The sequence below is a fragment of the Trachemys scripta genome, chromosome 5, assembly GCF_013100865.1.
Source record: "Trachemys scripta elegans isolate TJP31775 chromosome 5, CAS_Tse_1.0, whole genome shotgun sequence".
Classification (NCBI taxonomy): Eukaryota; Metazoa; Chordata; order Testudines; family Emydidae; genus Trachemys; species Trachemys scripta.
This window is the reverse complement of record NC_048302.1, coordinates 88,545,573-88,560,244: the sequence shown is the minus strand read 5'-3', so window position 1 is coordinate 88,560,244 and position 14,672 is coordinate 88,545,573. Positions and strand designations below refer to the sequence as shown.

The following is a 14,672-nucleotide window of genomic DNA, read 5'->3' as shown; positions in this document are numbered from 1 at the left end:
AAGTTATGTCCCTTTGGTGTTAAGGATGTATCTGCCACATCACCATTGTGCTGTAACACCTTCAAGAGAAGAATGGTCATGTTAGATCAGTACATGGACAGACAACACTGAAGATACCACCTGTGTGTTTAAGGAAGTGATTCTGGTGTTTCCATTTGAATCCCACCATGAGGTTATGACTCCTGCCGGAGGTGCCATCTTTCAAATATGATATAAAGCTGAGAATCTCATTATTTGAGTTTCACATAGAACTTTTTTGTAAAAGGTTGGATGGGGACTGTAGACTGTAGAGTCTTTATCAATTTGAGTATTGCTGTGTGTTGTTGAACTGCAGCTGCATAACATCCCAGAGGGCTCTGCGTGTCAGTGGAGGGGTAAAATGTTTGGTTTGTTGTGAGACCAAGCGTAATGTTTGCAAAGTGATTAGATATTCTTGGATAAAAGGTGCTGTATATGAGCAAGGTAAAGTGAATTTGTGTCCATACAGTTCAAAAAGATACTAAATGGAAAAATATTCAGCATTGTAAATCCCTAGGTATATATTTATAAACTATGTAATTAGAGTCCATACATTTGAATATGCATAGGGATGGGAAAACCTGTATTTTTTTAAAAATCAAATTCCCTCTAACTTATCCTGATTTCTGCAAGCAAACATGAACCTTTTTGGAAATTCTGATGTTCAGTTAACTTTTCTCCCCAGTTTTATCTTCTGAATTTCAACTGAAACTTGAATTACCAAATATATTGATAGAAGCTGTCCTGAATAGAAGGAAACATTAGAATGACATCAGAAATATCTAGCCATTTCTTTTCCAGACTAAACCTTAACTATTAAGAATTATAAACACCAATTTTTTGGGTGCTTATCTGAGCTAAACTCCAAACTTTGAGATCAGACCATTATTTATTCTATAATGCACATCCTTATAGCCTATTTTGTCAAATCTCATCACTCTGTATAGTATTTTTGTTTTCTTTTTAAAAATAATTAACACTCACAAACCTTATTTTTTTCCAGTGTTAATCGTTTATAAAATTTTAGATTCAAATTTGTTCTTAATGTTTTTATGCTAAATTATCCACACAGTGATGTCATCAATGAATACATGGACATGAAACCAGGAGTCTCTTATGTTGTTCCACCAAAAGCAGATAAAAGAAGATCAGGGAGGACAGGTAAGTACTTATCCAGAAATCTAACCCACATCCTATAGTACAAAGAGGGCTTTCTGATTTCTTTTCAATTTTAAAATGATCTTTGCTGATAGATGTGTCCAATTAAAACCCTAATTCAATGTGACAAGGATTAAAAAAAGAATAAACTCAGTTAAAAAGGCTTCATGTGTCTGTATATTGTGAAAACATTGAGATGATTATTCTACCATTTTGGTAATGGATGTTATTATTAAAAGCAAGAGGAAAATCAAGGACATGGTAGGCCTTTTACTCCATGCGGGGGAAATAACAGAAAATGTGGAAATGGCAGAAGTGCTAAATGACTTTGTTTCAGTTTTCATCAAAAAGTTTAGTAGCAATTGGACATCTAACACAGTAAATGTCAATGAAAATGAGTAGGATCAGCAGCTAAAATAGGGAAACAACAACTTAAAAATTACTTAAACAAGTTAGATGTCTTCAAGTCACCAGGGCCTGATGGAATATGTCCTAGAACACTCAAGGAGCTGACAGAGGAGATATCTAAGTCATTAGCGATTATCTTTGAAAAGTCATGGAAGACTAGAGAGATTCCAGAGGACTGGAAAAGGGCAAATGTAGTGCCAATTTATAAAAAGGGGAATAAGGACAACCTGGGGAGCTACAGACCAGTCAGCATAACCTCAGTACCTGGAAAGATAATGGAGCAAATAATTAAGCAATCAACTTGCAAATGCCTAGAAGAAGAATAAGGTGATAAGTAACAGCATGGATTTGTCAAGGACTAACCATGTCAAACCAACCTAATAGTGTTCTTTGACAGGATAACAAGCCTTGGGGATGGGCAGAAGCAGTAGATGTGGTATATCTTGACTTTAGTAAGGCTTTTGATGCTGTCTCGCATGACCTTCTTACAAACAAACTAGGGAAATGCAACCTAGATGGAGCTACTATAAGGATGTGTGAATAACTGGTTGGAAAACCATTCCCAGAGAGTAGTCATCAGTGGTTCATAGTCAAGCTGGAAGGGAAAACCAAGTGGGTTTCCCACAGGGATCAGTTCTGGGTCTGATTCTGTTCAATATTTTCATCAATGATTTAGATAATGGCATAGAGAGTACACTTATAAAGTTTGTGGATGACACCAAGCTGGGAGGGGTTGCAAGTGCTTTGGAGGATAGGATTAAAATTCAAAATGATCTGGAAAAACTGGAGAAAGGGTCTGACGTAAATAGGATGAAATTCAATAAGGACAAATGCAAAGTACTCCACTTGGGAAGAAACAATCAGTTGACACATACAAATGGGAAATGACTGCCTAGGAAGAAGTACTGCAGAAAGGGTTTTGGCTATCATAGTGGATCACAAGCTAAATATGAGTCAACAGTATAACACTGTTGCAAAAAAAAAAACAAAAAAAAAACAAAACCCCCCCCCCCCCCCCCAAAAAAAAAAACATCATTCTGGGGTGTATTAACAGGAGTGTTGTAAGTAAGACATGAGAAGTAATTCTTCCATTTTACTGCATGCTGATTAGACCTCAACTGGAGTCCAGTTGTGTCCAGTTCTGGGCACCACATTTCAGGAAAGATGCGGACAAATTGGAGAAAGTCCAGAGAAGAGCAAACAAACATGATTAAAGGTCTAGAAAACATGACCTGTGAGGGATAATTGAAAAAATTAGATTTGTTTAGTCAGGAGAAGAGAAGACTGAGGGGGAACATAACAATTTTCAAGTACATAAAAGGTCATTACAAAGAGGAGGAAGACAAATTGTTCTCTTTAACCTCTGAGGATAGGACAAGGAGCAATGGGCGGTTTAGGTTGGACATTAGGAAAAACTTCCAAGCTGTCAGGATAGTTAAGCACTGGAATAAATTGCCTAGCGAGATTATGGACTCTCCCTCATTGGAGATTTTTAAGAGCAGGTTTGACAAACACCTGTCAGGGATGGTCAGATAATACTTTGATAGTCCAGTCCTCTGCACTCAAGGCAGGGCTCTGGACTATCAGACCTCTTGAGGTCCCTTCCAGTCCTATGATTCTATGTATTTTGGCAAAGCTCCAAGCCTGTATTGGTGGGTCCCGTGCTTCCAGGTGGATTCAGTGGCCTCAGAAGCTTACTAAGGCCCTCAGTGTGACCTCCCTTTCTCAGTGTAGTGGCAAAGGTCACAGCTTATTGAGCTACTTTCATCACAGGCCAGTATGGAAGGTGGGAAGGTCGAATACCCACAGGCTCTGTTGCTTCTTAGAGCTCAGTAGGTGCAGTTTGGCCTCCTGCCTGGACCAAGGTCTGCTTCCCCTCTCAAGGGGATCTCTGTAGAGCATGGGGGGAAGGGGGAACCCGGGCCCCCCCTTTACTCTGGGTTCCAGCCCAGGGGCTTTAATGGTAGCAGCTGTTGGCCGCTTCCCTTTCACCACCAGAGCTGCTTTGAATTCCTGGGCCACTTCCCCCACTATCCGCTTTTCCTAGCTTCACCCTTACTTCAGGATTCAGCAACACTTCCTCTCCTCCAGTTCCTTTCACCTGGGCTTCCTTGAGGGAACTGGAAGGAGAGCTTTTAAGCAGTATGAGTAGGACCTTGATTAGTTCCAGCTATCTCCATTAGCCTAACAGCCTTAACTGACCCTTTGCCGGTTAATTGGTGTCAGGTGCCTGCATTAGCCTAATGACCTTAACTGGTTTAATTGGCATCAGGTGACTTAATTGTCCTGGAGGAGCCTTTGTTTGGCTACCCAGGGAACAGAGACATACTCATCCTAAGGCTGATATACTCTTTTATACCTCATGGTCTAATCCGTCACAGTATGGATTGAGTTTCCTTATTTATTCAGCACCACATTCTGATAAATATAAGCCAAATATGTTCCCAGGCAATCATACTTAGTCCATTTATAAAGTGTTTGCATTTGTGTTGCTTAGGATCATATATGGATCGAGATGTTACCATTGCCATATTAGAAGATGACGAATTGGCTCTGGACGTTGAAGTTCTACTGAGTTTTTCTTATCAGGTGGCAAAGGGCATGAGCTTCCTTGCCTCCAAAAATGTAAGTTGTGAATTTGAGTGACAGGTTTTCTTCACATATTGACATTTTAAAACATGACTATTTCATCTGCTCAGTAATCTTTTAAACAAACACTGCAAATTAACAGGGTTCTGCTGTACCGTGAAGACTTGACTAGTCTATTCCTTTGTGTAACTCTAGTCCTGGATTTTACCAGCCTAGAATTTTGCACTGAAAAGTGCTAGTCTGCTCAGAATGAATTTTCCCTGGACTTTACTCGCACAAAGAAAAACCTCTAGGCTACCTCTGGGAGTACAATGCTCAAAAGGCAGCAGAATTCTTACATTTCCACTGCTGAGGGCACTGGGAATTGGAGAGCTCCTTCAGTGCATGGAACAGAGCAATGCTATGGCTCTGTGCCTGGAAGTGTGAAGGGAGGGATAGGCCTGAGGAGCTGTAAGGGTGTATGCACCATATCCACAAACTCCACTGACTATGTGTGTATGGAGAAAGCAGGAGCAGCAGGTCCTTTTCTGTTGCTACTTCCCATGTCCTACAGTTGGGGTTGAGGATTTTAGTCTATAGCAGGGGTTGCCAAACTGCAGCTCTTTTACAATTAAAGTGTGGCTCATGGAGCCCCCCTATTCTCCACCTACCAGACTGGGGGGGAGTTCAGGGCTTCTGCCCTGCAATGGGGTGATGGGACTAGGGGCTTCCGCTCAGCAGGGAGGGGGGGGTTGGAGCTTCAGCCCTGCAGAGTGTACCTGGTGGAGATCAGGGCTTCAGCAGGAGTGGGGCTGAATCCCCAGGAGGCATGTCCTGTGGGGCTGAAGCCCTGAGCCCCAGCAAGCATGCCCCCTGGGGCTGACTCCCTGAGACCCCCCTCCCCGCAGGGCAGAAGCCCCTAGCCCCACCACCCCACTGCAGGGAAGAAGCCCCGCTCCAACTGGCCTGCCTGGCTCTCGAACTTCTGAAGATTGTCGTAGTTCGGCTCAGAGGGACAGTAAGTTTGGCCACCCCTGGTCTATAGCCTTTGTTTCCTGGAGCACGCAGCCAGTCTAATAAAAGTTCCATATGGTTTTTGGTGCCATCTGATCCCGCACGAGACCTGAAGACTTAATTTTTCAGGGACTTTTATAGTGTGGAAACTAGATAGAATTTGTGAATGAATCTGATCTTCAAAGAAGGAGATCCCTCCAAAAAGAGAGTCAAATCGTGAATGTTTTATATGGCTTATTCTCTGTGACATCCGTGAACAGTTTACAAACTGAAGAGCATTAGAAGATAGCTGAAGAGAGGTTTATGCATAAAATGTATTTATGTTCAGAATTAAACCCTGGTCAATCTGATACTTTCGAACCATGGAACACCTTCTTAAACAAGTGGATCATTACAGGATGGGTATTTTCAAGGTTTTGGTTTAACATATGGGATACTTTTTGTTTCCTACTGAAGCATCTTTGTAATTTTTTTAAGAACGTTAAAATCAACATAGAGACCCACAAATTGTTTTCATTTGGACACACTCAGTTTGCTCTGTGCTTTCTAAAGGTTTCATAGGAAAAATTATGGAATATCAGAAATTTAGAACTATTAATAATGTCCCTACAATTTGGCAATTAATATGAAAAAAGTAACAAAATCTAGGGACATTATGTTGTATAGTATACTTTGAATCCACTGTAAAAACAAATATATGTAATTTTAAACCCCCTACCCCACAAACAACACTACATTAAGTGTGGGATATTCAAAAGTATAAATGTTGGTCTAATTCAGCTCCTGTTGAAGTCAGTGATAAAACTTCAGTAGAAGTGTAGAATGTTGAGTAGTATTTTTGAACATCCCACCCTAAAAGCACATTGCTTCACTTTGCAATCTGAATCAGCCTTAACTCCACCCCTTTGTATGAACACGTTAGGATGTAACTTTTAATACTTTTCCATTGGACCCCTGCCTCATTCAGTACGCAGGATGGACAATGCTGAGTAAAAAAAGTAGCTGTTCATTATTTTTTTTATCCTCCTCAGAGAGTGGCTCCCTGAACCATTCATTGTGCACCATCCCAAACCTTGCAATGAATGAGGAATATGTTTTCTTTCTTTATAGGCTTTTCTGCTACACTTATCACTGAGGTTGGGAAGTAGTAATATACCAGTTCTACAGTGCAGAGCTTTAGGCATGAGAATGAGCCTGTGGAGAGGCAAGGATAAAATTCTGCTTTCTCCAATCAGAGCACAGTGCTTTAACCACAAGACCATTCTTTCTTGGCCAGTGGACCATACCAATTCTGTAGGAATGAGGGAGGGATGCTTTGAACCCCAGACCATTACATCACTTTACTGCATTAATGGGGCTACTCACATGCTTGAAGTTACACACATGCTTAAACACTTTGCTGCACTGGGGTGTGAATAAGGCAGGAGTTCCATGGGAAAAAATAGTACAGCAGCATGTAATTGAAGATAGTTTCATAATGCGTGCATCCAAGAGGGCAAGGTAAGGTTGCTCATGCAACCGTAAATTGTCAGTTCCTGACTTTTGATTGCTTCATTTTGCAATCTTAATGTTATTTTTAAGTAGCTTTTAGTATGAAATTTCCTACATTTTTTTAAAAGAGAAAAATAAAGAAATTTCACTCTGTTCATCTATTTGCTAGACAGCTGTGTACTGCTCAGTACATACAGTCAATGAGACTGGAACCTTTAATGCATTCCATGCATTCCTTTCTGTATTGTATGGAAGAAGACAGAACTTTTAAGGAAGCAGGACTCTGCTTCTTCCAGCTCTTAAATCCTTCTGCACACACCTGCGCATAGCATAGAGGAGGCGTCCTGCCTTCTTCCACACGACTGGTGGAGGTACATATGGAAAGAGGCATGACTCCTGCCAAACCCTTCCAGTTGCACCCTCCTATATCTCCATTACTTATGCACAGATATGCTTGTCACTGGAAGATAATTTGTTTTGTTATTTAACATAAGGCAGTGCCCATGCACAGAGTACATTATAAACAATATTTTAATTTGCCCAAATTCTGTCTGATTTTCACAGGACCAATGAAGGGCATATCTATGACCTAGTATATATAACATTTTCAAAAGTGCCTAAGACCAATTTTCAAAATTGACATAGACACTTAGGAGCCTAAGTCTTAGTGAAAGCCTGTCTCTTTTGAAAATGAGAATTAGGTTCCTAAGTAATATAAGTGCTTTTGAATTTTTGACCCTATATTTTTGCCTAATTTCTAGTTTCCATGACCTTCCCCTGGGTCATGAAAATTGTTTTTTAAAAAAACTATCATTTTTTTCCCTAGAAACAAATTGCATTTTTCCCTCTCTGACTGTGTTAGAAAATAGCCCAATCATTTTTGATGAAACTTTCAGAAAAAAATTCTTTCTGGCTCAGAGCAAGCACACTGAACTTCAGCTGAAAGTGTAAAACTCTGAGAAAGTTATAAGGAACAGAAAATGATCCTTCCTAATGGAAATGCTTAGGCCACCTTAACTATAGGCAGCAGTATATGCACTGCCTCCTGTATGTTTCAGTAACATTATCGTGCTATAAAGCTTGATAGCCAAGTAAGCTTTTTAAACTCAAACACTTGGACTTTCAGTTTGCACTATATATTATGTTTAGTTAAATACATGTATATTCAAGAAAAAACATACACAGTCAGCAATTCTGCATCAGCAGTGAAAAATACTGAAGATACTAACAAATATTTCCCTGTGTTTGTTTTATTACTTCAGTGCATTCATAGGGATCTGGCGGCAAGAAACATTCTTCTCACTCATGGTCGAATAACAAAAATTTGTGACTTTGGCCTTGCTAGAGATATAAAGAATGACTCAAATTATGTGGTCAAAGGAAATGTAAGTACTTGACTAGGAAGCATCCTAAATTGTTTTAATTGCCAAAGAAATCTTTTTCTAAAATTTAGTTATTTTTAAATCCTTAAAATTAGTGGTGCTGTTTTTTGTTTGGCTAATTATTAAAATAAGTATTTGAACAAAAATGTTCTAAAAATCAGGTTTTATGGTGTTTGCTTTGTTATAAATATGCAGATAACAGAAATTGTAGTCTAAATGTGAGATATTTATTAAGTAGGACAAAGTGGGAAGCAGAAATAGGCTTGGTTTTCACTGGTTCCATATTCTGAGGTTAGCAATGAAACTGACTTTAATTTGTATATGTAACAGACATAATCTGACACTTGCAGTTGTAGATCCAATTTCTTTATCCCAGATAAATATGGACTGGAGTGAGATGTGACATTTTGGACCAAAAAAGAAAAGTCTGAATACTCCAATCCAGACTGTTCCCAATTACACTAAGATCCCTTTTCGCCAAATCTTAAAGTGAATGCAAATTGCATTTATGCCCACTTTAAGTCCATTCTTAACTGCCAGAGCTGTTAATGGGTCCTTGGTGAAAATCTGACACATATGGGAATAAACTACAGAAGCGTGCTAAGAACTTTCTTTAACATGATTTGTCCAAAGAAAGTCTGGATATCAAATGTTGTTGTCCATGGTTTTTCCATTATGTTTTATAGTCCTACCAATATATATCTATTCATGTCACTTCAAATACATGTGACTTTCCCAGTGATCTCCAAAAGCAACCATTTATATTTGTTCAGTTTATTAAAAAAAATTAGGACCTGTGTTCAACAAAATGAACCCCTCAACTTCTTCCTGACTGCTCCACAACCAGAAATTACCACCATTCACTAGCTATATATTCATTGCTCCTCACAAGGAAAAGCCCAGGAGAACAAGTGGGCCTGGTAGCGTAAGCTGAAGATACAAAAATTCAAGCTCTGGCAAGCTGACAAGGGTAGAGAATTCCACAGTCCCTCTCACTGTAATTGCCTGTTCCTCCCAAAGAAACCCAGTGGGTGACCGCTTAGGTGCCTTTGATACTCTCAACTGCTGTGATGTCCCACAGGGAGAAGCAGTCTCTGAGGTAACCAGAATGTGACCATTTAAGGCTTAAGTGAAGAAGACTGCATTTGTCAGATGGTTTTGGAGATCTGCCCCAGCCATGTGTGCTGTTCCCAAAATTCAGTATAGGGTACAATTGAAGTCAGAGGAGGAATTCAGCAAAGCAGCCAGGCTGGATTGGTAAAATATCTACTGAGTGCTGCTCAGTGACATTTACAAAGAAACTGAAGTGAGAGGCAAGGTTTAATTTTCAATCTCGAGTCAGGATCTGCTTGATCACTCGTGCATCAAGGATTTTTAAGTGCAGGCCAGCAGCTTGTGAGGTGGGCAGTAACTAATTACATTTCACTTATCTAGACTATGCTTTAGATTGCCCTGAGCTGCTTGACAATAGGATTTTTCTTAGTCTGAGAAGGTTAGAGAAGGATAGGCAGCAGCTGCTAGGGAAGAAGAAAAACTGGGGCTGCTGTGGGAGGGGCTCCTCTAATTGTGTCTGGCCTGATCTGAAACCCAGCTAAGGCTAGGAGCATTAATGCTCTGAACAATAGTGGCAGCCACTTCTGCTGCAAGTAGCTGCATGAGTATCTGGTTGTTCTAACTCAGCCAAAAATTATTCCAATATCTAACTATTGCAGCTATATATTTCATTTAGTAAACCATCAGTAACTCAAATTGCTCATCTACTCCAACCACATGTTCTTATCATCACCCATAGCTCTAGGCAGTTAATGGAAAGATATTAACCTTTCCTTTCCCTTCTCATTTTCCTCTCTTCCTCTTAAGTCCTTTCCCTACTTCCTGCTTCCCTTCCCTACAGGACATCAAGGCTCTTCTAGACAGAGTAGCTATAATATATTTTGGTATACATTGTTTCAACATTGAGTTAGAAGGAAAGGGCTGGGATTCTCCCATTGCAATACAAACATTCTGGGGACAGCGGAAAGGTCGAAGGAATGAGAAGGAAGAAAGGAAATGAATCAAGAGGTTTTAAACACTTTTTTAACCATTTCCTTTTTAGCAGTTTGCATTTTTGAGGGTGCGTGTGTGTGTATTAGAAGCTAAAGCAGCTACCTTGGTTGTCTGCTTGAAAAACTGGAGTGCATCAGAGCAGTGTAAGCATAATAGCCAATCCAAATAAAGAGATATGCATATTCAGAGTCTGATTATTTTAAACAACCATGCCATGTTCATACAAATCCTTGTATTCTGATTGGCTAGCATCCATTTTAAATCAGATACAGGGAGTCACACACTGTTTAGAAAAACAACTATATAACAGTTATGCAAATCAGACACTTAAACTAATCAGAGTGCAAGGAACGGTATAAATGTAGAAAGCCTGTACAGTGATGGATCAGTAACTGTATGGCATCACTGCACTCTGACTTGCAGAGAGAATTCCACTTCAGTAATAATATATAAAAAGATAGGTAACCATTATATAAATGTACATTTGATATTATTAAATTTTCTAACCTGCTTGTCTAATTTTTGTTTTCACCTTCATCCCCAACCCCTGCAAAGGCTCGGCTTCCTGTAAAGTGGATGGCACCTGAAAGTATTTTCAACTGTGTTTATACTTTCGAGAGTGATGTCTGGTCTTATGGAATATTGCTTTGGGAACTGTTTTCTTTAGGTAAGATATTTACTGATTGAATGTGTACTTTGTATTTCACCCAGAGTTTATTTCTGATTTTAAAATGGCATTGATCAATTAAATGTTGTATCCACAGGAAGCAGCCCCTACCCTGGAATGCCTGTGGACTCTAAGTTTTATAAAATGATTAAGGAAGGATACAGAATGTTTAGTCCAGAATGCGCACCAGTTGAAATGTAAGAGGCAAGCTATCACTACTAATCAGCCAATAATTTTTTAATCAAAGAAAGTAAAACTTCCAGATATGGGCTAAATGTACCTTATAACATTGCCTTTTTTTTTCCTTCAAATTTTCCACAGCTGAACTAGCTTTAATTGTATAACACCTGCATACTGTGATCCTTTTATGGTCTAATGGCTCTGTCATGAAAGATATTCTAAGTTACACAAATAAAGATAATACGCAGAGCATACTAAACAGTTTCAGTTGATGTAAACTGGTTAAATTGCACCAACTTGTGCAATTCCTATACTTGTGTTCTACTTCCTGATTGGAATAAGATGGTCCAACCATCTTTTTTACTAGCCATTCCCAGTTTAGTATTTTTTTCAAATTGTCAATATCAGACCCATTATCTTTAAATAGATAGCTATCATGCTGTAGCAACTCCTTACGCAGAACTTCCATTACTGTCAAAGGGAGTTCTGCCCACAGAATCTCAGCAGTATTGGTTCCTTAGTACCCATAGTCAGTTGGGCTAGTGCTACTATTTCTACTCTTATAAAATTTGTTTAAACAGTTTTACTTCGCTGTGTTTTGAAATTTGGGGATAAGTTGCTATGGTTACACTGTATAACTTCAATCTATTTTAGCCCATACAAATAATAATGGAGTTATAATACAGAAATTATTTCTTGCTGAAATTTCCAGTCAATAATATTTAATTGAATATATTTGCAGGTATGAGATAATGAAGAGTTGCTGGGATGCTGATCCTTTACAGAGACCAACATTTAAGCAAATTGTACAGCTAATTGAGCAGCAGCTTTCAGATAATGCAAACCATGTAAGTATGAGCTTCCATATGGATCTTCGATCTTTAATATTAACTTTCTCAAAAACCTGTGTGATTTAAATCAGACTCTAAAAAGAGAGCAAAAAGTTTAGTGGCCTTTTTATTTATGTACTTTTGCACTATAAATTTTGCCTGTTAGGATGATTTTCAGACTTACCCCTAGCTCTTCACTGTGCCATTCCCTCACAAATGGGGTATGCTCATACTAACTTTTGAAAACTGTGTGTCTGCATAAAATGAAATGAACACAAGTTAGAGGATGTTTTTGATGTTTTGCATGTTTTTGAAAATGTACGTGCTGTGGTACTGTAGATGTTATAATAAACTATGATCATAGCTCTTGATTTCTTCATATCTTAAAACACAGACTAATCTATTTATATGGAATCTCATAATTGTGGATGTATCAGTCAGGAATGTACCTTTTCTTTTGTTTGAACAGCTAAGTGATACACTTTCTGGATTTGGCCTTTCTTTACTTTTTGATCTGTCTGCTCTTTTATTTTATCAGTGAGATGTAGGCTCCTAAGTGCCTACGTCACTTTTGAAAATGAGATTTAGGCTCCTAAATCAATTAGGTGTTGCAGTGCTGAGTGAAGCAACACCTACAGAGCTTTAAAAATCTGGGCCCTGGTGCCTGTCACCTGGAATGTAAGTGTTGACAAACTAGCATCTTGCTGTCCTCAGTTCTCTTATTAAGAACTTTGTGGATGGATAAGTGGACAAAAGGGCTTAAAGAAGGAATTATGCCATTTCAGAGACACAGATCCTGCCCTGCGGGGAATGATTTACAGATCTGCACCTAAGGATCATCTGGCCATATATGGGTTCGAACTTGCTTCTGGGTTAAAAATAAAGGTTCTTTGGAAATTCTAGGTGCCGTGCTTTGACACAAACATGAGTGGCTCCCTGATATGTTGAGAAATGAGGAAACTGAAAACTGCAGGGGTTCAGTTGCTTCCTTTAACATGTTTTTGGCAAACTACAAGGGTTACTGAAACAAAAGCAAAAATGTGAGGAAAAGTATGAAATTATTGGAGGGATTTTCAAAGATTCAGATTAAAAGATTTCAAAGATTTCTGTTTAAAATTATCTTACAAAATCTCCTGTCTCTTTTTTTAATAACTGAGTTTCAAGTTCTGATCCATTTTAGAGAACAATTAAATCCAGGCACTCTTAAATTCTATATCAGGATGTACTTTAATTTCCCAAGGAAACCAATTACCTAGATAGCTGTTATCAGGGCACATTGTAAAACAGAGCAGCTAATAGCAACGGTGTATTCTGCTTGTATGAAGGAAGCATTCAGTGAAATATTGACAATAGTGTCTGTCTTCTCCAGGCTTACTCAAACTTTTCACCCCATCAAGGAAATGCTGCAGATCACTCAGTGAGGATTAATTCTGTGGGCAGCAGCGCATCATCTACTCAGCCCCTTCTGGTACGCGAAGATGCTTGAAAGAGGAGAGGGACATCTGGAAAATAGGCAGCCCAGATGGATTAGGCATTCTTATTCTGCAGGGGACGAGAGAGAGTAGACATTAATGATACTTTACTCACTACCAAGGTAGTCTGAACATTGCTATAATACTGTCCTTTACCACGCACCATTACACGTAAACTTAGTCCATCCACCACAGCCATTGTTGCAGTGTTGACTGAAGCTGTATATACTTTGCTATATTGTATGTTTTTGCAGTAGGGAGTCATATAAACAAAAATCTAAATCTTAAACCTGGATCTGGAGCTAGATGAATACAAACCAAACCAACTAGTAAACAGTCCATCTCTAGATCTGTGCCTGGAAAGCTAATAGTCATTTTCTGATTGCTTGGTTGTTGGGGATTTTTTGCTACATTTCTGAAGTAAATAAATACATACACACATACAAATAGCTGCTTGCAAGTGGCCAAGTCTAAAACCCTACAAATGTCATAAGCAGGTGTTCTGAATTGGATGCCATGAGAAGAGGGTACCATGTGGACATGAAGAGGGGTGGGAGTGAGCAGAATAACATCTCGTCCCCCAACCCCCCAAACACCTCAGCCTGTGCATCCCCTAGACCACTGAAGGACTCTGCAATTAGGGAGGGCTTTCCAGACACCTGGGGAAGGAGAGCATTGTGGAGCTTCTCTCCCCTTCCATCATGTCTAAGTTTAAGATTCTGTCATGGGTATTTTTGGTAAAAGTCAGGAACAGGTCATGTGCAAATTCACAGAAGCCCATGACCTGTCCCTGACTTTTATTCAAAATAACTCTGACAAAATGGTGACAGGGGGATGAGAGCCCAAGCCCTGCTTCAGGTTGGGGAAAGCGGGGTCCAGCACCCACTGCTTCAGCTGACAGCTCTGGGGCACCTTGGTGCCCACAGTGGCTCAGAGCTCCAGGGTCCTTCTGCCTCCCACAGTGACTCGGCGCTCCAGGGTCAGAGGCTTGGAGCTCTGGGAATTCCTGACACCAGCAGCTGCTGAGAGTTGCAGGGGCCCTCACCACCCACAGAAACTGAGAGCTGTGGTTTAGAGTTCCAGGGGCCCAGCTGGCTGACATCTCCAGCCCTGCTCACCCCAGGGCTGAAGGGAAATGTCACAAAGGAGACACAGAATCCATTACTTCTGTGACCGCCGTGACATAATCTTAGCTTTACTCATGTTCCAGCCCATGTTTCACACAGTTTTCATTCCAAGCAAAGAGGGTGGTGTTGCAGGGTGGAAGGGGAGAAGTACATGCGTGGCTAATATTTGTATCTTAAAAATGGACAAAAAATGTGTAAGAGAATAATCTCTTTCCATAGCTGTAGTAGTTTGATCTGGATACAGAGGAGATGTTTATAGTAGGATCCACATACCTTAAGGACAGGCAGTTAATTTTTCACCTTATTTTAAA

The 14,672-nt window shown here is 39.7% G+C and overlaps 1 protein-coding gene across 1 annotated transcript in view; it reads left to right on the top strand.

Moving 5' to 3' along the window:
• Positions 1-14,375, top strand: part of KIT (KIT proto-oncogene, receptor tyrosine kinase) — a 71,933-nt gene extending 57,558 nt beyond the window's left edge. Inside the window, exons 15-21 of the mRNA XM_034772572.1 lie at positions 1,091-1,179; positions 4,082-4,209; positions 7,920-8,042; positions 10,641-10,752; positions 10,850-10,949; positions 11,675-11,780; positions 13,132-14,375. Of these exons, the coding sequence (XP_034628463.1) occupies positions 1,091-1,179; positions 4,082-4,209; positions 7,920-8,042; positions 10,641-10,752; positions 10,850-10,949; positions 11,675-11,780; positions 13,132-13,248 (775 nt within the window). The 3' untranslated portion in view covers positions 13,249-14,375. The remainder of the gene's footprint in view (positions 1-1,090; positions 1,180-4,081; positions 4,210-7,919; positions 8,043-10,640; positions 10,753-10,849; positions 10,950-11,674; positions 11,781-13,131) is intronic.
• The last annotated feature ends 297 nt before the right edge of the window (positions 14,376-14,672 follow it).